General features: G+C 41.7%; 1 protein-coding gene across 2 annotated transcripts in view; it reads right to left on the bottom strand.

Moving 5' to 3' along the window:
• Positions 1-20,507, bottom strand: part of ATP8A1 (ATPase phospholipid transporting 8A1) — a 216,872-nt gene that overhangs the window by 156,031 nt on the left and 40,334 nt on the right. For both annotated transcript variants that reach the window (XM_079777553.1, XM_079777554.1), the window contains exon 6: positions 5,148-5,188. In XM_079777553.1, the coding sequence (XP_079633679.1) occupies positions 5,148-5,188 (41 nt within the window). The remainder of the gene's footprint in view (positions 1-5,147; positions 5,189-20,507) is intronic.

The following is a 20,507-nucleotide window of genomic DNA, read 5'->3' as shown; positions in this document are numbered from 1 at the left end:
ATGTGTGCTGGACAAATTTGTAGGTCCTTTGAGAACCATTAAAAAGCAACCACAGTAGCCACACCTTTAGAACGTCAGAGAAAGCAAGAACCCTGAATTAAAGCCCATTTGCACTAAGGTCTATTATATTACCTTGGCTTGTGAATCTGACTTTCGGGTTTGGGTTATTGATTTTATTTATTTATTTATTTATTTATTTATTTATTTATTTTTATTGATTTTATTTTTAATTGCACAAAATATTACATGAGGTAAAGAAAAGACTTGCCCCACAATCTGGCGAACCCAACAAGCAAGTGGACTTTCATGCCTGTCCACTTAGTGTTCTATAAACCCTTTTTACAAAGTCCGCCTCATAGTGTACATATACTGCTCTGTTCTTTTCATCTGTGATTATATTTTATGACACAGAAACCCTCACTTCTTGCTTGCTGCTGTGAGCTCACTACTTGGCACACTCAATAAATATTTGTTGAATGAATGGTATAAAATTTTTTATAGTATTTGAAATTATAGTTTTGACTTGTCACAAAATATACCAGAGTGCAGGGTGTCATACTTCATTTATAAAGTTCCCTATTGTTGGGTATCCACATACTCTAATTTTTCACTATCCTATCTAATAAAGAGGGAATATGCTAATTGACCCTCACACCATCACAATGATGGCAGCACCACAGCCAATAAGGAGGGAATATGCTAATTGACTGCCCTGCCCTCAAAGATGGCAGTGCCCACAGTTAATAAGGAGGGAATATGCTAATTGACTGCCATGCCCTCAAAGATGGCAGCACCCACAGCCACAAGATGGCGGTGCCCAGTCCCCTCGGCCCCACTGGATCAGCAGGCACACAGCAAGATGGGCCTGGCCTTGCCAAGTGCCTGCCTCCAGAGTCCCCCAGTCCCCTTAACCCCCCAGCTACCCAGGGCCGGCCCGAGGCACAGGCAAGCCTTGGATGGTGGCTGCCCAGCTGCCCAGGGCCACCCAAGGCTCAGGTAACCAGGGCCAGCTGAGGCTTGCACTAGCGGCAGTGACAGCAGCAGAGGTGTGATGGGGGCATCACCTTCCCCTGATCGCCGGGTTGCCTCCTGCCCCTGAGGGCTCCCGGACTGTGAGAGGGGGCAGGCTGGGCTGAGAGACACCCCCCACTCCAGTGCATGAATTTTCATGCACTGGGCCTCTATTTATAAATAATGCTACAATAAATATTTTTACACATATATAGGTTATCCCTTACTTTGTGATTATTTTCTTGGGATAAATTTCCAGAATCCTTTTATTATGCTTCTCAATATGAAGAGCCAAACTGCTAATCGACAATAACATGTGAATGAAATACTTCATAAAATTAAAAATTATGAAGTACACGAGTTTGTTTTTATTTATTGAATAGATAGCAAATGAGACTTCAATATTGTTTAAATTAGCAACTTTTATTATTAGATTTAATATTATACTGAGTCAGGTTATACTTCTTACTTATTGCCAACTTTTATTTCCTAGTTATATAACAACTAGAGAGGGCCAGTGCACAAAATTCTTGCATAGGGGTAGGGATGGGCCTCAGCCCAGTCTGCGCCCTCTCACAGTCTGGGACCCCTTGGGGGATGTCTGCCTGCTGGCTTAGGCCCGATCTCTGGGGGGGATCGGGCCTAAGCTGGCAGTCAGACAACCCTCTTGCAATCCGGGATCTGTCACTCCTTACCACCCGCCTGGTCACTCCTTACCACTCAGCTCGCTGCTCCTTAGTGTTGCTGCGGAGGCGGGAGAGGCTCCCACCACTGCCTCTGCACTCACCAGCTGGGAGCCCGGCTTCTGGCTGAGCGGCACTCCCCCCCTTGGGAGTGCACTGACCACCAGGGGGCAGCTCCTGCATTGAGTGTCTGCCCCCTGGTGGTCAGTGTGCATCATAGTGACTGGCCATTTTGGTCATTCCACTGTAATGGTCGCTTAGGCTTTTATTATATAGATTAGATGCCCAGTGCACAAAATTTATGCACGGGGGGAGGGGGTCCCTTAGCCCGGCCTGCACCCTCTCCAATCCAGGACCCCTTGAGGGATGTCCGACTGCCAGTTTAGGCCCAATCCCTCCTAAACCAGCAGTCAGACATCCCTCTTGCAACCCGGGACTGCTGGCTCCTAACCACTCGCCTGCCTGCCTGCCTGATCACCCCTAACCATCTGCCTGCTTGCCTGATTGACCCTAACCCCACTGCCTGCTGGCCTGATCACCCCTAACTGCTCCCAGGATGTCCTGATCACCCCCTAACTGCCCTCCCTTGCCAGCCTGATTGCCCCTAACTGCCCTCCCCTGCCGGCCTGATCGCCCCTAACTGCCCTCCCCTGCTGGCCTGATCGCCCCTAACTGCCCTCCCCTGCCGGTCTGATCGCCCCTTACTGCCCTCCCCTGCTGGCCTGATCGCCCCCTAACTGCCCTCCCCTGCTGGCCTGATAGCCCCCTAACTGCTCCCCCTGCTGGTCTGATCGCCCCTAACTGCCTCTGCCTCAGCCCCTGCCAATGTGGCTTTGTCCGGAAGGATGTCCAAAGGATGTCGTCTAATTAGCATATTACCCTTTTATTAGTATAGATGATTTTAAACTTTATCATATTTGGTACAAGTACTTTCCATATTTCACTTTATTTGTGGTAGTTTTTGTTGTATGTTAGTTTTAAATTTTGTATAATCAAATTCCATAGATCTTGAGATCTTGCTCTTCTCCAAATATTTATTAAAGTCTTTATTCTATTTGCATGTTTTTCAAAAACACTGTTTCAACATTTAACTCTTTTAGCCAGTTGGAATTTATTTTAGCCTAGGCTGTGATTTAGAGATAAACTGTTATTTCTTACAACAGTTAATCTGTGATCCTAAATAATTTATTACATAATTATCCCTTTTATCAATGATTTTTTTGTCTCCTTTATCAAATACTAAATGGACTTTATTTCAGGGCATTCTATTTTCTTCTATTTATGATCTATTCTACTCTATTCATCAATGTCTATTTTTGCAACATATCTACATGATTTTAATAACTTTTGCTTTCCATTTTATAATTAGTCCTTCCATATTCTTCTTCATTTTTTCCAAAATATTTTTTTTCTATTTTCTTAATTGTTTACTTTTTGAAATTAAGATGAAAAATGTAGTCAGCTCTTTAGGAAGAGAACAATTTCTCTGGGATTATATTACATGAATACTTTGAAAAAATTGCTATTTTTAGCTTCTCTAGGAATATGACAAGTTTGTACATTTATGTGAATCTTAAATACCTAAAATTTTGATGTTGTCTTTACCAAGGTCATATATATTTTAAGTTTATTTGTAGTAAGTATCTCACATGCCATTGGGAATGAGAACTTTTCCCCCACTATATTTTCGATCTTGTTATTGTCAACAAAAGAATGCTGTTAGTTTTTGAACACTTAGCTTGAATTCATCATTGGGTCAACTTTCATTCATTCTAATTAATTAAGTATATAATTCTAATTACTGAGTAACATCAGCTCATTTGGCTGGATGACTTTTGGGAACATTCTAAGTTCTATCCCCGCTCTGTATCTCAAAGTGGGATGTCAGGTATGGCACAGATCTCCAAGAGAACCAGAAATGCTATCATTCTAGGTAATTTTGGGCTGGTAACTTAATTTTTTTCTATAAAAATTTGAGAAAGTAAGAGTTACAATAATCCAGGTAGATTAGCACAATCTTGAAATGGCTACTTACTAGGAAAATAAGATATTTTAAGAGGTTAATGTTAAGACTGAAGTAGTAGATGGTTATCCCCTATTGACAACTATTTCTTTTCTGAACAAGCACTCTAGGTGAGAAGGTAAGAAACTGATCTATCAATTTGTTAGGACATGCATTTATGTTAACTACACTATATGAAGGAAATCTTACCTAATAAAATAGAAACATGCAAATTAACCATCACTTCACTACACCCACAGCCAATCAGAGTGAGTATGCAAATTAACCCAACAAAGATGGAGGTTAATTTGCATATGCAAGCGCAGAGTGGTGTGAAGCCTGCTATGAGGGGAAGGGGGGCGGCGGAGGGAGCTACTGGAGTGGTGCTCCAGACAGAAGCGAGGACTTGCTGGCTCCCAGGCGGCTGGGGTGGGGAGCAGGGATTTGCTGGCTCCGGGAGGCTGGGAGTGAAGCCAGGGGCCTATTCTTGCACGAATATCGTGCAACGGGCCTCTAGTATATAATAAAATTCAATTTATCATACTTGATAATATCCTATCTGTCTTCTCTCTAAACTGTTAAGATCCACAAATGCCAGACAAAAGCATAAAAAGGCACTCTTTTGAAACATTATTTTGAACTTTTGGTGGCTTTTTTTTTTACATTGCTTTTCTGAAAAAGAGGTGACTATTGCAGAAATAAGAAAAGCACAGTCAAGGTATTTTCCTCTTTGTTATGTTTATATTCCACCGAGTAATAAGTTTTCAAATACCTAGCGAGGGAGATGCCAATCCCTATGTTAGTCACAGATCTAAAATAACAAAAATGCAATTAATTCAGAGGGAATCCTGTTGTGGGCAGGGATATGAGGTAACTGAACATCACAAGGTAGAATCAAGAGCATGGCCTTTAACCTACTGGGACACACTGAAGTACCAATAAACTGGCTGTGGGTTACATCTTTGCTGCCCTGGCAATCTCAGGGCACAAAGTCCCCTTGGGAGAAAGGCCTCAATTCCAAAAGTCTCCGGCCAAGTACAAAGGTCATTCATCTGTGGGTGACCAGAGGTTAAATGTTCTTCTAGAACTAAGGGAGAACGAACAATTGCTTACCTTTTAAAACTGAGGTCTAAATAGCATATGAACACTTGGATAACACTTGCTAAACTATGTCTTAACTCACTAATGACCATATTCGAGGTCTTGTGAGTAAATTAACCATAAAAGAAATAAAAAGGTCTAAATATTACTTTTCAAGAAAACAGTCTTTCTAGCACACGGCAAAAATATTAAATGAATGTGACTAACTGAAGACCCCATGTATGCTTACAACATCAATTATTAGACAGCTTTCACATCGGTGGAATTCTTGACATTTGTTTATATTAGACATAAAAATTACATCCACTATTATGCATGTCTCCTGGAACAAAGTAAGAATCAATGCATACCTTTTCCCAGTGTACAATTTCCCAAGCACCATTTCTCAACACTGAAAAGGAAAAAAAAAAGTCACATTTTAAAGAACAGTTTTACTACTAATCAAAACCTATTTCTGATGAAATGCCCATTTTAAATAAATAGCTTTAAATAAATTAACCAGGAGCCATTTTGACAGTTTTAAAATTATGACAGCAAAGAAATGTAAAATAATATAAAGAATTAGAAACAACCAAAGTACATTTTAGACCCCACAATAACCATTACTAATAGAGGGGACTATCACTGGTGTTGCTGAGGGCTTTCTCCAGCATCTAGAGCAGTGATGGGCAACCTTTTGAGCTTGGTGTGTCAAACTTCGCCAAAAAACTGAGCATAACTCGGGTAGTGTGTCACTTTGAGGAAAAAACTAACTCCAAGATTCTAGTCGCAAATGTTTCATCCTCAGGAGCAGCAAATGTTTCATCCTCGGCATGCGGCCACGTGTCATCAGAAATGGCTACGCGTGTCAGTGCTGACACGCGTGTCATAGGTTCGCCATCACTGATCTAGAGGAATTACCATGCTCGGCTAGAGGAGAAAGCCACAAAGATGATGTGGAAAAGTGTCTGACAAGCTTAAGGCTTGTCAGAAGCCATACAGCAGATATATACCTATTTAATGGCCACCACCCTATCACGGTGTTCATGGTTTCCTGCTGCTCTATACCCAACCTGGTTCCCTTCTTTAGGGTACCTGTCACCTGGCTCAAGTCTGTGAGATCTTCTTTTGTTAATGGAGGTGTGACTCCGGATGAAATGTACAGATCTTCAGAGTTCTGTTCAATGAGTTTTGAAAACTAAACACCTGTGAATCTACTACTCAGGACAAGAAACAGAACTCCAGAAAGATTGCTCATGCCCCTGTACAATCCACCCCTCCATCCCCAGAGGCAACTATAGTCACTGAAGATTAGTCTTGTATCTCATACACACTAAACTAAATCACATAATATGTATGCATTTTCGTACTGAGCTTTCAATCAACATATCTGAGATTCTGTTTAAAAGATGTTTCTTTCCCCCATTAAACTACCAGGGCACTATGGTGGATCAATTTCTGGACTCTGTATTTACTCCATTGATCAATTTGCGTACCTTCACACCAATACACACCATCTTGGATTACTGTAACTTTATGGTAAGTCTTCAAAGAGGGAGAATAAGTCTTCCCACTTTGTTCTTTTTTTTTCTCCAATATTGTTTTGGATATTTAAGTTCTTTGCATTTCCATATAAATTTTACAAAACCTCTCAGGATTTTGATTTGGGGCTCAAGTCTTTTAACTCATGGACAAGCTGTATCTTTGATTTTATTTCTGCCTTCATTAATTTCTCTCAAATATGTTGTTGTAGCCTTCAGTGTAGGGGTCTTTCATTAGATTTATTTCCTGATACTTGGTAAGTTTTTTCTTATATTGTAAACGATATTTTTTATTCCCATTTTCAACTAGTCACTGGTAATATACAGAAGTGCATTAAAGTTTTGTACATTGACCTTGTCGTCCCAAAACTTTGTTAAATTCACTTATTAGTTCTAGTGGGATTTCTTTCTTATTATTTTGTTGTTCTTTTTGTGGCAATACTTGCTAAGCAACTTAATTTCTGTTTGTTAACAATGCTGTATTATGATTTTTGACAGTTTTATTATGCTCTTAATGCCTGTTCACTGCTCATCTTTATTTTTAAACTTTTTTTGCTACTATGGTGGAAAAAAATACTTTGAAAATTGAGAATAATTTTTACTACTAAAAATGTCCTGTTGGTTTCATGACCTTAGCATTTCAAATTCTGCCAAAATTTTTTTGATCTCCACTATCACCAATACCAGCACCCCTATTTTAAGCAACCATCATCTCCCAACTGGAGGTATGCATTAGCCACACCACTTGTTGCCTGCATTTATTCTTGATCTCTTTCCAACTTAGTTTCTCTTATAATGACTATATATAATGATTTTACATATAAATAATAATTATGTATTATGATATATCCATATGTATCCATGTATGTGTATCCATATATTCTTTCACACAAACATACATACAAAAGATTATTCACCTCTTACTCAGAACTCTCTTCAACTGGCTCCTGTTGGCTCATACAATAAGTTTAAATATCGACAAGGCCTTAGGTCAGGCGTCCTCAAACTACAGCCCGCCGGCCACATGCGGGTGTTTTTGCCTTTTTGTTTTTTTACTTCAAAATAAGATATGTGCAGTGTGCATAGGAATTTGTTCATAGTTTTTTTTTTAAACTATAGTCCGGCCCTCCAACGGTCTGAGGGACAGTTAACTGGCCCCCTGTTTAGAAAGTTTGAGGACCCCTGCCTTAGATGAAGCAGGTCCTGCCTACTGTCCATCACCACCTGCTACCACTCCCTCTGCCCTCCCCCAAACTCACGCTCTTTCCTGCTTAAAATCCTTTGCACATGTTTCAATGACTGGAGCACTCTTTCTTTTCATCCTCACCTAGGTAACGTCTACGTATTTCCCAGATTTCGACTTTAACATCACTTTATCAGGGGCAAATTTTTGGACACCCACTTCTTAGCCATTACCCCCCCCCCCCAACTATAAATGAACTCCCTGCACTTTTCCTTCAGAGAACTTACCAGTTTCACTACAATTTAGCTGAGAGAGGATTAATATAAGGTCTCTCTCCACCCTCAGACTGTAAGGTCTGTGACAACGGGAACCTTCTCTATTCTGCTCACTGCGGTATCCCCAGTGTTGTTACCAAGGTGCTCAGTAAATACTTGCTGGATGACAAGCCGGATCCACTGATGTTCTTATGTGTTCAGGACATATGAAGCCATCATAACAGTCACATGGATTTACTAAAGACACAACCCTGCTCCCTGTCAAATCTAAGATTAAAAACAACACTTACAGGATGTTTTAAAAAACCCAGCTAAATAGGAAAATACTTTGGCAGGCCCTCAGAAAGTTACGCACGGGGTTAACATATACTCCAGAAATTCAATTCCTAAGTATTTACCCAAGAGAACTGAAAACATATGTTTGCACAAAAACTTGTACGGAAATGTTTACTGTAGTGTTACTTATAAACCAAAAGGTGGAAACAACCCAACTAATGAATGAATAAACAAAATGCGGTATATCTATTCAAGGGAATATTATTCAGCCATAAAAAGGGATAAAGTGCTGACACACACAACATGAATGAATTTTAAAGTTATACTAAGTGAAAGAAGCCAGACACAGAAAGGACACACCTTGTAGGATTCCATTTACAGAAAATGTCCAGAAGGGACAAATCCATAGAGACAGGATGTACATTAGTGGGTGTCAGGGACTCGTGGAAGGGGAATGGGGATTGACTGCCTACATGTATAGGGTTTCTTTTTGTGGTTGATGAAAATATTCTGGGATTAGATAGTGGTAATGGGTGCATAAGCTTGTGAGTACACTAAAAACAACAGTGTACTTGAAAATAATAAATCTTATGATAGGCGATTACAATAAAAAGCAGCTACATAAAATGATGTCGATGAACTATTTAAACATTTGCTTAAAATAGACTTGTCAGTGTTATAAGTTACTGAAATAATTCCAGTGTGAACATTTGGAAATGGTTACGTAACCATCAGATGCATTAACATGAGTGTCCTCTGATGTCAGCTCAGGGCCACCCCTTCCAGTTCTGTAATCTAAACTGGCCCTCCCTGAAATACTGCCAGTTTGCAGGTCACATCCCAAAATATCCCCGCACCACTCTACTGGGTTCCATTAACAGGAGAGATGTGTCACAACAGGCTTTCCCAATGCAGCAGACCACACTCCACTAAGAAGGGGAAAACCAGCGGCACTCTCATGGAACCACGGAAAACAATCCTCTAAACCTGCTTCGCTTCCCCATCTTCCCTCAATCTTCCATCAGTTCTTTCTGCACATTTGAGCCTCTGCCTCCTTCCCCTAACTACATTTCTGGAGTTCCCTCTCTATTAACTTGTCCTAAGACTATCTCCTAGGCGCTCTCTGCCTCCAGCCCAACAGTACATCCTCCCACTCGCCTCTTCACCACTCTCCACCCAAACGTTCCCTGTCAACTCATCCCCACAGAGTTCACTGGAAGGTACAGCTTACTGCAAAACTTTACGTCTAAAAAACTTGAAATTCATATTCAGTCAGCAACATTTTCTACCCAAACTACAAAAATCCGTGTTATGTTTGTAACAAGCTGAAGGGAGGTATGTAAAGAAGAAGCCATTCTCCTCATCTCATGCCACTTTCTCAAGGTAAGGAAGACAAACGGATGCATCCTCACCCACCTTACTCTAGACCAAGCATGTCAAACTCGTGGCCCACGGGCCGCATGCCTTATTTGGCCCGTGTTAGCCTTGGAGTTTGACATGCTTGCTCTAGACCAGTGGTCGGCAAACTCATTAGTCAACATGACCAAATATCAACAGTACCACGATTGAAATTTCTTTTGAGAGCCGAAAACCAAGTTCTGCACATGGGCCACGAAATTTCAATCGCACTGTACGTGCACGCCCGCACGTGGTATTTTGTGGAAGAGCCACACTCAAGGGGCCAAAGAGCCGCATGTGGCTCGCGAGCCGCAGTTTGCCGACCACTGCTCTAGACAAACATGTATGCACTTTTTCTTCCTTCCCTTTGAAAAATTTATTTCTCTGCAACTTGGTTTTCCACTTTTCATATATGCTTTCAGGACAAAGCATAGAGGCTTAACTAATTTTTGAAAGATAATGATTGCACGGTGCACCCATTCCAATGGGTCAAATAGCTGAATGGAGTTACTGGAATGCACTCCAGAATGAATTCACACAAAGCTTCCATCAAGTAGAGGATAAGGTACAGCAGGAAAAGGAAAGCCCAGGCAAGCATCAGGGGCCTGAGAAATTCCGAGGCACAGTTCCCTGGGTCCCTTCTCATTAAGCCACCACATGGATTTTGAACCTCCTCTACATGTCCAATAAATATTAATTTGGGGAAGCCTGGGAAGAAGTTTCCCTGGGGTATTTCATAACCCTTAGTCAATTAGCCAAGCTAGACTTTGTAGTATGTTAAAGTGGGTAAGCCAGCAATCTAGATACATCCTTAAATTAAGTACAGAAGTTGGTCTAGGGGTACCTCCAGGGGGAGTTTCAAACCCTATAGAGCACATTATAAATCACCACTTTGCCTAGTCCATCTTGTCCTTATCTTGGCTAACGTTCAGCATCATGCTTCCAGGTGTCCCAGAGATAAGCACCGAGCTGTTCCAGTCCACGCAGCTATATCATGTGTTCAACTATCCACATCTGGACAGAAATTCCAACTTCTATTGTTGTTGTTGTTTTTTTACCACCTCAAATAACACTGAAATATATTGACATGACTCTATTCTATGGGAGAGGATCCTTAAACATTGCTGGCTCTGTGGTAGGCAGTTAGACAGACATGAGTAGAGCAATGTCAATGGGCCCGGTACAAAAGAAGGTCACCAGGGCAGAAGGCCCTGGATGCTTAGCAACCGCCAACCATAGGGAGGGACCTCACACCCAGGGTGACCTTTTCCTCCCCTAGCATATCTCTGGTCATTTGGTTTAGATCCCATGACCTTTCCTTCCTAGAAATAACAACGAGGCAATCAGTTGTATTTCAGCTCCAGGCCCAGAAAGGTAACAAAACCAGACAAGTGATGTCTTGGCTGACCTCAGGACCAGCTGCACTGAATGAGGACCCCTGCCCTGGCGCCCATGAATCAATCAGTGGGGACCCCGACCCTGAAAGGGCATACCTGGAAAGCTGCTGAACACCCAGTTGAGATCATCCCCTGGGACCTCCCCTGAAATCTCCCCCCTTAGAACCCCGAGGAAGGAGGACCCATCTTGCACACTGGCCTTTGCCTTCCCTCTCTCCCGCCCTTCCCCCCAGGTGTGTCACCTGTACTTTCCTCACTCCCAAAGTCCAAGGGTCCTTCTTTTGTCTCTGTAACTTGTTTCCTGAGCCATTTCTTCTCCCACTCATCTCTCCCACCTCTGTGATTTTCTAAATAAATGTTCTCTTATAGTTTGAGTCTTGGCTCTGACTTCTTTCTTAGCCAGAACTCAACTGAGGTTGCTGAACCCGGGTCCTGTCTGTCTCCGCCAGTCTAACACCTGGTGCCATTCTCACCGTCGCCAACACTGAGTTAGACTTCTACCTAAGCAGAGTACCACTGCTGTGAATGCACGGCAAACACTTGCTACTCAACATCTGGTGCAGGGACCTGCGGCATCCGTATCCCCTGGAGGCTTCCTAGACCCGAGGGCATATTTCTTCCCATCCCACCATCCATTTCTCTTGTTCTTGAAATACAAACCCCCCTCCCCCCCTACACAGAAATAAAGAGAGAAGTGCATAGCTTGTTCAAACTTGAGGCTAATGCCATCGTAGGATGTAGAGAATCATACAGATCTGGTGAAGTTAAAAACCAGCTCACAACATATAACAGCTTTCTGTACAAATCCAGGCTTGAGTACTGGCCAAAGACAAAAGTCAGTCACATAATTCACGGCTGTATTTACTTCGGAACTGGTGCCTAAACATCCAGCTGTAGAACAATGAAAATAAACAGTGTCCCGTGTATCATGCTGGTGAACGGAAATAGCAGCCTGGTTATTTTTAATCACTGACCTCCTCTGGCCCAGCTCAACCCGGTTAAGAGGAAGTGCTACGGACAGCGAGAAGGTAGGAACATTTCAGGGCAGGAGAAATAGGGAAACTGAGACAAGAAAATTAAACAAGGCCAAGTGGTTTGGATAGTTTGCAGCTGGCTTGTAAATAACAAGCCATTATCTTCCCCAACCAAGGACACATGAGACCACATGGTTAATGTCTCCCCAAAGGCAGCGGAGAGGAGGGAGGAAGGGGAAGGAAGAGTGCAGTCTTATCTCATCCCACAGAAAAGCCAGCAGTCTCGGGGCTTGGCTGGTGCTTCTCACAATTCTGGGGATGCCACAGTAGAGTTAAAGGGAGGGGGGCTTGAAAATTAATCTGTACCAAGACATCTGGCAGAGGAATTTTAAAATCATAGACAGAAACGTATATAAGGCAGAGAAACCCCCCACCCCACTCGCTCTTTGGATTTGCCAAGAGAGCCCATCAGCGCATTATGCCAGATGATAGATTTGCTTGCCTTGCTTCTTTGATAAATTTGCATGTTTTACTTTCTTAATAATAACTTTCTTAATAAATTGGCTTTATTGTTTGGGGTAAGAGGGAGAAATAGAATAGTGAGGACTAGCTATTAGTTATAAGAAATATTAATCATGCTCTGTTAACTGAGATTGTTTTGTTCTGATTAAAGAAGGCACATCTGGCCAGGCTGGGAACTGTACCCTCTGAGACTTGGGAGTTACCCTCGAAATGTGGTCCATTCTCCTTATCCGAGAACTGCCTATCATCATGGAAAGGTTAACATCCTTGTTGCTTGGGATATGTAACCACCCAGAGCGCCCACTCTTTGCAAGCCCCAGCCCAAATTGCCTGTAATCTTTGTCCTTCTACCCAATATAAGCAGATGGCTTAAGCGGGGGAGGGGTGGTGGTGGTGGTGGAGCAGATTTTTGTGGATGACCTGAGGCTCTCCCATGTTGCCAACAATATTGGAAAACAAAATGCTCACATACAATTCAACCCTGTCTCTGCTTAATTGCTCAAGTCGTGACAGGAGCCCAACCCATTCACTGCCTGGTTTCATTTCCACAACACGATCATCTGGAGTCACTCAGCTGAATTCATTCATACAAGCATGACAAGAATTGAAGTGGGGACAGCCCTATCCCTCTGACTCAGGGAGCTATCCAATAACACCTCTCTGGTGTCTGTGAAAGGTGCCTGCAACAGAAGCAAGTAATGGTGCAAGCGGGGTCCCTTGCTGAGCTTTTAGCTTTCTAGGGCCAAAAGTATACTGACTATGCCTCCAGAGTGTAAGAGTACAAGAAGGTGAGCCCTGGAGGAGATGATTAGTGATACCTGGTGAAGAGAGTGAGAGCAAGCTGTGCAAGAACTATCAGAATGGCCTGTCTTATGGTATTTTAACAGCACATTACTTTAAATGCAAACCTCCCCCATCTTCCCGCAGCCCCAGCCAAATGCACCTGCTATAGTTTCCACACATCTAATTAGTCTGGCAGTATGCAAAGGAGAACTCAGACTCTAAACAAATACCTCAAATATAACCTGTTTTTACTTTAGCAGGATACTACTTAACAGCTTTGTCATCATGGGTTTCTTTTGAAATGAAAACATTCTGTTGGAGTTGGTTGGGAATTCCCCAATCAAAGGCTCTGCAGAAACTGGCTGTCTCTCAGGACTCAGTCAAACATGCAAAAGTAGAGGTGCTCACTTAGAGTCTAACACCGGCTTTGGGGCAATCGAAACCGTCTACCACCAGGGCCATAACTGAAGGTCACTAGGATGCCGTTCCAGGCCAATCAAGCCACTTCTTGGAGTGAGATACAAAAGGCAAGCTATCTTAAAGGACAATGGCACTACCAGTGTCACAGAGGACAGAGAAAACACAGGAAAGGTAGTGTGGTTGAGTCCTATCTGGGGGTAAGTCCTGAAGGGGAACTTGAGTGCATCAAGAAGAGTGCAGCTGAAACTACAGTTCTGGGTAAAGAAGGAAAACCAGCATGTCCATAATAAAGCATCAGTTCATTCACCACGTAGAACCTTACTTCCAAGGACCATTTTAAGGCAAAGACCTCATTGAGGCACAACTGACATTGCACTAAGTCTCCTGCATAAACATGCCTGTAAAGGTCAAAGTGAACATGGACCTGCTTGGAGTCGACAGAGACAAAGGACAAAGGGAACGTTCCAAATTCCCTTCCCGTCCACATTCTACATATTATAGGTATGCAGTTAGTTGACACTACTTCTACCGATTCACTTATAAACCTTTTAACAGCGGTCCTCACCATGCGAGGCCTACACAAACTCTAGGTGTGAGTCCCAGCAAGTTGACTGAGAAGCGGTGAGCTGATGTGATCAGAGCACAAGGGTGAGCAATCCCCTTTTCTTAAGATGTTCTCTCTCAATCCTGCTCACAGCATCATCAATCACTCACCCTTTCCTTTATTTCACTGAGAAATTTCTTGAAAGAAAAATCTCCTTCCTCGGCCTCCCCAGTCTTCCATTCCCCCATTCCTCGCATCGGGCTTCAGTTTTCATAGCAGCACGTTGCTCTCCAGTTAAGAACTGGAACTCTAGCAATGAAATGTCAGTTCTGAAATGCTGAATTTACCGAGAGTTGTGGTCCTGGTCCTCTTTCAATTCAGCAGCGTTTGGCCACATCCAACTGGATCTACCCACTGTGTATTTCCCTTTGGCTTCTCGTCATCACTGTCCTAGTCCCCCCTCCTTAATTACATGGCTTTCACATTCTTCTTTCAAAAGTACAAGTGGGAACCTAGCCATACCTTCAGTAGTTCTCTCCAAATTCTCTACCTGGTTTTCAAAAGCCTTCCCACCCCTGCCCATGACTCCTTGACATATATCCGAAGCTCTGGCCAAAACCGAATATTTGCTCTTCCCTGAATATTGCTCACGCCTTCCCACGTACTTCTGGATCACCCACTGCTACCACCCCGATAGCTTTGCTTACTGAAATTCCACTTGTCCTTCAAGAACCTCACAAATGATTTTTCTGAATCCCCACTTCTCTCATCCGGCCCTTATTCGTTTCCCTATCTTGCGTTCAATATGAGTGAGCATCTTATCTTCCCTACCAGATTACAATATCCCAAAGGGCAAAAACCAAGACTGGTTTCTGTCTGCATTTTCTGCACTGGGTCTTACACAAGGTAGTTGTTCAGTAAAGACTTGATGACGTGAAATAACGAAATGTCCTAACTTTGAATCACACATGTTTTTCTTCTCTCACTTTACTAGCAACTATGTCTTTAAATTTCCTCAATGGGTTTTGCTCCTCTGTGTGCAACTTTTATTTATAGGACAAATGAAAAACAATCTGGAGTTATATTTTCCCATAAATAAATACCTCCTCTCTATCCATAACTATTGTGGGAAAAATCTAACCAGTTCAACTGAAATAATCCTAAGATCTCTGTAATAATTTGAAAATATTAATCTTATAGGTGTCTGAAATTATTTAGGCCATATATGTGCTCAGTTTTTAAGCCCAATTTTTAACACCATGGAAACAAATACTTTTAAAGAACTATCACAGTTAAGTTGATGTACATATGGCAGAGTGTTTGTTCATAAACAGATGTGGAGATACCTCCAGGGTGCCAAAAAGGCAGGGCACTCGCTTTTTCCAGAAGCCGGGAAAGTGCTGCTATTTTAAGGCCCTTCGACTAATACCCTGGCTCCTTTGTACAACACTGGACTGAACAGGAACCAGACAGATTCAGCCCTGTTGTAGGTCATTTCAGGCTTACAACCTAAAACATCTTCAACCCACACCAACCCAGCACCTTTCTCACTAAGGACATTACAGGTGAATTGGTTTCCAGTGGGAGATATGCAACCATGTGCCCTGCAGGGAAGTAGCCTTATTAGCGGCCATCAGCCACCACCAACTTAATTCCGCTTGTGAAGAGGCTGGAAAGAGGTGGAAATGAGGCCCATTATTTTTTGCTATGTTCCTAGTTGAAAAGAATTTCATGTTGTTTTTTCCCCAATTAAAATGAAACAGAGAAAAGTTGCTTTATTAAATACTTACTTACTCTATTCTAATGCCTAATGTCAAACTATAACAAGGTGTTAATCTAATTGTAGGAAGGATGGCCCTCATATAACCACAGCATCTGAGCAGGTGGTCCATGTGCTGTCAGTTGTCACAGCCGTGGCTCTCATGCATTCTCACCTGTAGATGGCATGCACACTGTACAATGCATGCACACTATCATTCAGGGAGTATACCTAAACCTGGCATTTTATAGAAGCAAATCTATTCCATTAGGAGGCATTTTTTCTCTCTCTTTATTGATTAAGGTATTACATATGTGTCCTTATCCCCCTATTGCCCCCCCCCCCACTCATGCCCTCACCCCCCTGGTGTCTGTGTCCATTGGTTGGGCTTATATGCATGCATACAAGTCCTTTGGTTGACCTCTTCCCCTTACCCCCACCCTCCCCTACTTTCCCTCTAAGGTTTGACGATCTGATTGATGCTTCTCTGTCTCTGGATCTGCTTTTGTTCATCAGTTTATGTTGTTCATTATATTCCACAAATGAGTGAGATCATGTGATATTTCTGTTTCTCTGACTGGCTTATTTCGCTTAGCATAATGTTTTCCAGTTCCATCCATGCTGTTGCAAATGGTAAGAATTCCTTCTTTTTTTTTTACCACAGCATAATATTCCATTGTGTAGATGTACCAGTTTTTTAATCCACTCATTTGGTGATGGGCACTTAGGCTGTTTCCAAATCTTAGCTATGTTAAATTGTGCTGCTATGAAGATAGGGGTGCATATATCCTTTCTGATTGGTGTTTCTAGTTTCTTGGGATATATTCTGAGAAGTGGGATCACTGGGTCAAATAGGAGTTTCATTTTTAGTTTTTTTGAGGAAACTCCATACTGTTCTCCACAGTGGCTGCACCAGTCTGCATTCCCACCAGCAGTGCACGAGGATTCCTTTTTCTCTGCATCCTCGCCAACACTTGTCGTTTGTTGATTTGTTGATGATAGCCATTCTGACAGGTGTGAGATGGTACTGCATTGTCGTTTTGATTTGCATCTCTCGGATGATTAGTGACTTTGAGCAGGTTTTCACATGTCTCTTGGCGTTCCTTATGTCCTCCTTTGAAAAGTATCTATTTAGGTCTGTTGCCCATTTTTTGATTGGGTTGTTTATCTTCTTTTTGTTAAGTTGTATGAGTTCCCTGTAAATGGTGGGGATTAAACCCTTATCGGATATAACACTGACAAATATGTTCTCCCATGCAGTAGGCTTTCTTGTTGTTTTGTGGATCATTTCTTTTGCTGTACAGAAGCTTTTTATTTTGATGTAGTACCATTTGTTTATTTTCTCTTTAGTTTCCATTGCCTTAGGAGCGGTATCGGTGAAGAAATTGCTTCGGCATATGTCTGAGATTTTGCTGCCTATGAATTCCTCTAATGTTTTTACTAGTATGGTTTCCTATCTTATGTTTAAGTCCTTTATCCATTTTGAGTTTAATTTGTGTATGGTGTAAGTTGGTAGTCTAGTTTCATTTTTTTGCATGGATCTGTCAAATTTTCCCAACACCATTTATTGAAGAGGCTGTCTTGACTCCATTGAATGTTCTTGCTTCCTTTGTTAAATATTAATTGAGCACAGTGGTTTGGGTCGATTTCCGGGGTCTCTGTTCTGTTCCACTGGTCTATATGTCTGTTCCTGTGCCAGTACCAGGCAGTTTTGAGAACAGTGGCTTTGTAATATAGCTTGAAATCTGGTATTGAGATCCCTCCTACATTGTGCTTCTTCCTCAGGATTGCTTCAGCTATTCAGGGTCTGCATTTGACAAAAATCCAACACCCTTTCTTGATAAAAACCCTCAGCAAAATGGGAAGAGAGGGATCATACCTCAACATAATAAAAGCCATATATGACAAACCCATAGCCAATATCATACTCAATGGACAAAAACTAAAACCATTTCCCCTAAGAACAGGAACGAGACAGGGATGCCCACTTTCACCACTCCTGTTCGACATAGTACTGGAAATGCTAGCCATAGCAATTACACAAGAAGAAATAAAAGGCATCCAAATTGGAAAAGAAGATGTAAAATTGTCATTATTTGCAGATGACATGATACTGTACATAGAAAATCCTAAAGACTCCATCAAAAAATTATTAGATTTAATAAATGAATTCAGAAATGTAGCAGGATACAAAATTAACGCCAAGAAATCTATGGCATTTTTATACACCAATAGTGAACTTACAGAAAGAGAGATTAAAAAAACAATCCCATTTACCATTGCACCAAAAAAAGTAAGATACCTAGGAATAAACTTATCTAAGGAGGTAAAAGACCTGTACTCGGAAAACTACAGGACACTGAAAAAAGAGATAGAGGAAGACATAAACAGATGGAAGAACATACCGTGTTCATGGATTGGGAGAATCAACATCATGAAAATGTCCATACTACCCAAAGCAATCTATAGATTCAATGCACTTTCCATTAAAACACCAACGGCATATTTCACAGAAAAACTCCAAAAATTCATCAGGAGGCATTTTTAATTCTCCCAAATATCTTTTTTCTCCTGTACCTGAACCTCATCCTTTCCCAGGCTTCCTTATTGTCACTGCATGTGAAACTGTCATTCCACCTGAAATACTAGCCAGAGCAGCATTTCATAAAAAACAGAAGCACATTTTTACAATTTAAAAAGAGAACGAGCTCAACCACAAAAATTCATATGGGGATTGGCTTCAATTTACATGTCACATTAATCATTAGGAATTTATTATTTACAAATTCCTGCAGAGCAAAATTTGGCAGAACAACCCAGTTTAGGGAAAACCATGAGAGACTGCCTCCAGTGTGTGCCAGACTCACAGAAGAGGGTATGTCAAATACTGTGAGTTCAAATATCAAGGGAAGAAGTCAGAGAAAATGAAGGTAGGTTTAGATGCAAGGAGACCTGGGTTATTCTGAATATGGCAGTGCTCTGGTCTCTGGATAACAGAACTGATGAGTGGACACAGTAAGGTGCTCACAGGAGGCGAAGCAGGGTGAAATGATGATGTAATGACTTCGACAGAGAGGGTGAGGAGGTGACTAGAACTTCTGCCACATTAGTATTTTATCAGTGCCTGAGAAACGGTGTTATGGAAATACATCATGCGCACACCTCAGATAATGAATTTTCAAGAAGGCTCCTTTCATGCCTAGTTTCTTCCTTCTCAAGCATCTGTAGGGAGAATGGTTCGTGCACCGGTTCATCTGCTATGCAAACACATACACCACCTGCTCAGGACATGCCCCTTCGTGGCAAACACGAAGACCAGTAGGAAGGTAGACTTGCCTTTTGCAGTGCTACCACCCGGTACAGCTACAGCAGCACACAACCAAAGGACAGGCGCAAAGAAAGGTGGTCACAAGTCATTAGGAGGAGTGGACCACACAACGCAAGACGCACTCATATTCCCCGGACTGCTGCGCATCCATGTTCTCTGCCCTTCCTCAACAGCTATGTCCTCAGAGAACAACATAAAATTTTGAATTTGCTAGCTCAGTGAACCATGTACCTAACCAACTCCAGGAGAAGAAATGGCTTCTTTTCAAAAGCGTTGATAACAGGCTAAAACGTCAAGTTTATGAAGTCCTGAGTTGAGTACAAAATATGCTCCCTGATTGAGTGCACTGACTGGTGAAAATGAGGCATCAGACATGTACTAGGCTACAGAGTTAAATGATTAGAAATGTTGGAAATCAAATTATGAGTTTATATTTTCTGAAGTTGTTAAGGAAGGACAGAAAAAAGTCACTCTAGTGTCTCAATTCAAAATAAGGAGAGAACATATTCATTTCTCTAAGAACAGAGAAGGATTACTATTGGAATCTGAAGGAAAGGTATCTTCTTACACATTACACGGTCTTGGTAAACATTTAGAAATTGAAATTTTAAGCTCAATACTTCAAATATTTGTCAAAAATTAATTATCTGTTAAAAATACTCCCTTCCCACTCCTACACCCACTACTGACTCAATTCGGCAAAGCAAATCAATTTCATTCTGGTCTAATGACAACAGATGGCTTTCGTATTAAGCAATCTGAGTTATGTGATAGCAAACAGTATCCTCTACAAGCATTTCTCTTATCTCCTATCAACTTCAAAATATAAAAGATAACTAGTACTTAAATTAGACAAAGCAGGGAGAAAAAAAGGAAAGATCTCTTAGAAAACAATTTCAAGTATCAAGTATCCCATAGTGTCTTATATATGGGATTACCAAGTGTTCTGCTAAAATGGCGTTCATAGCTGTTAAGCCCAAATATTTTATTCTTGACATGAGTTTTATATACACTTATGTTAGAAGCCTTCCTTCCCACTTACCTATTCCTTTTTTTTCTAAATCCTCACCCAAGGATATTTTTTTATTATTATTTTAGAGAGATGAAGAGAGAGAGAGAGCAAGGGAGGGAGGGAGGAAGGGAGGGAGAGAGAGAGAAACATTGATCAGTTGCCTCCCATACATGCCCCGACCAGGGACTGAACCTGCAACCTTTTGGGGTACAGGAAGGCCCTCCAACAGACTGAGCCACCTGGCCAGGGCTCACTTGCTTATTCTTCATTTTTAGCTATAAAAGCTGATTGTGTTAATCCAGGGTGATCTGATAAACCA

Source organism: Cnephaeus nilssonii, assembly GCF_951640355.1.
Source record: "Cnephaeus nilssonii genome assembly, chromosome: 1".
Lineage (NCBI taxonomy): Eukaryota > Metazoa > Chordata > Mammalia > Chiroptera > Vespertilionidae > Cnephaeus > Cnephaeus nilssonii.
The sequence above is the reverse complement of the archived record's forward strand: the minus strand, read 5'-3'. Positions and strand labels throughout refer to the sequence as shown.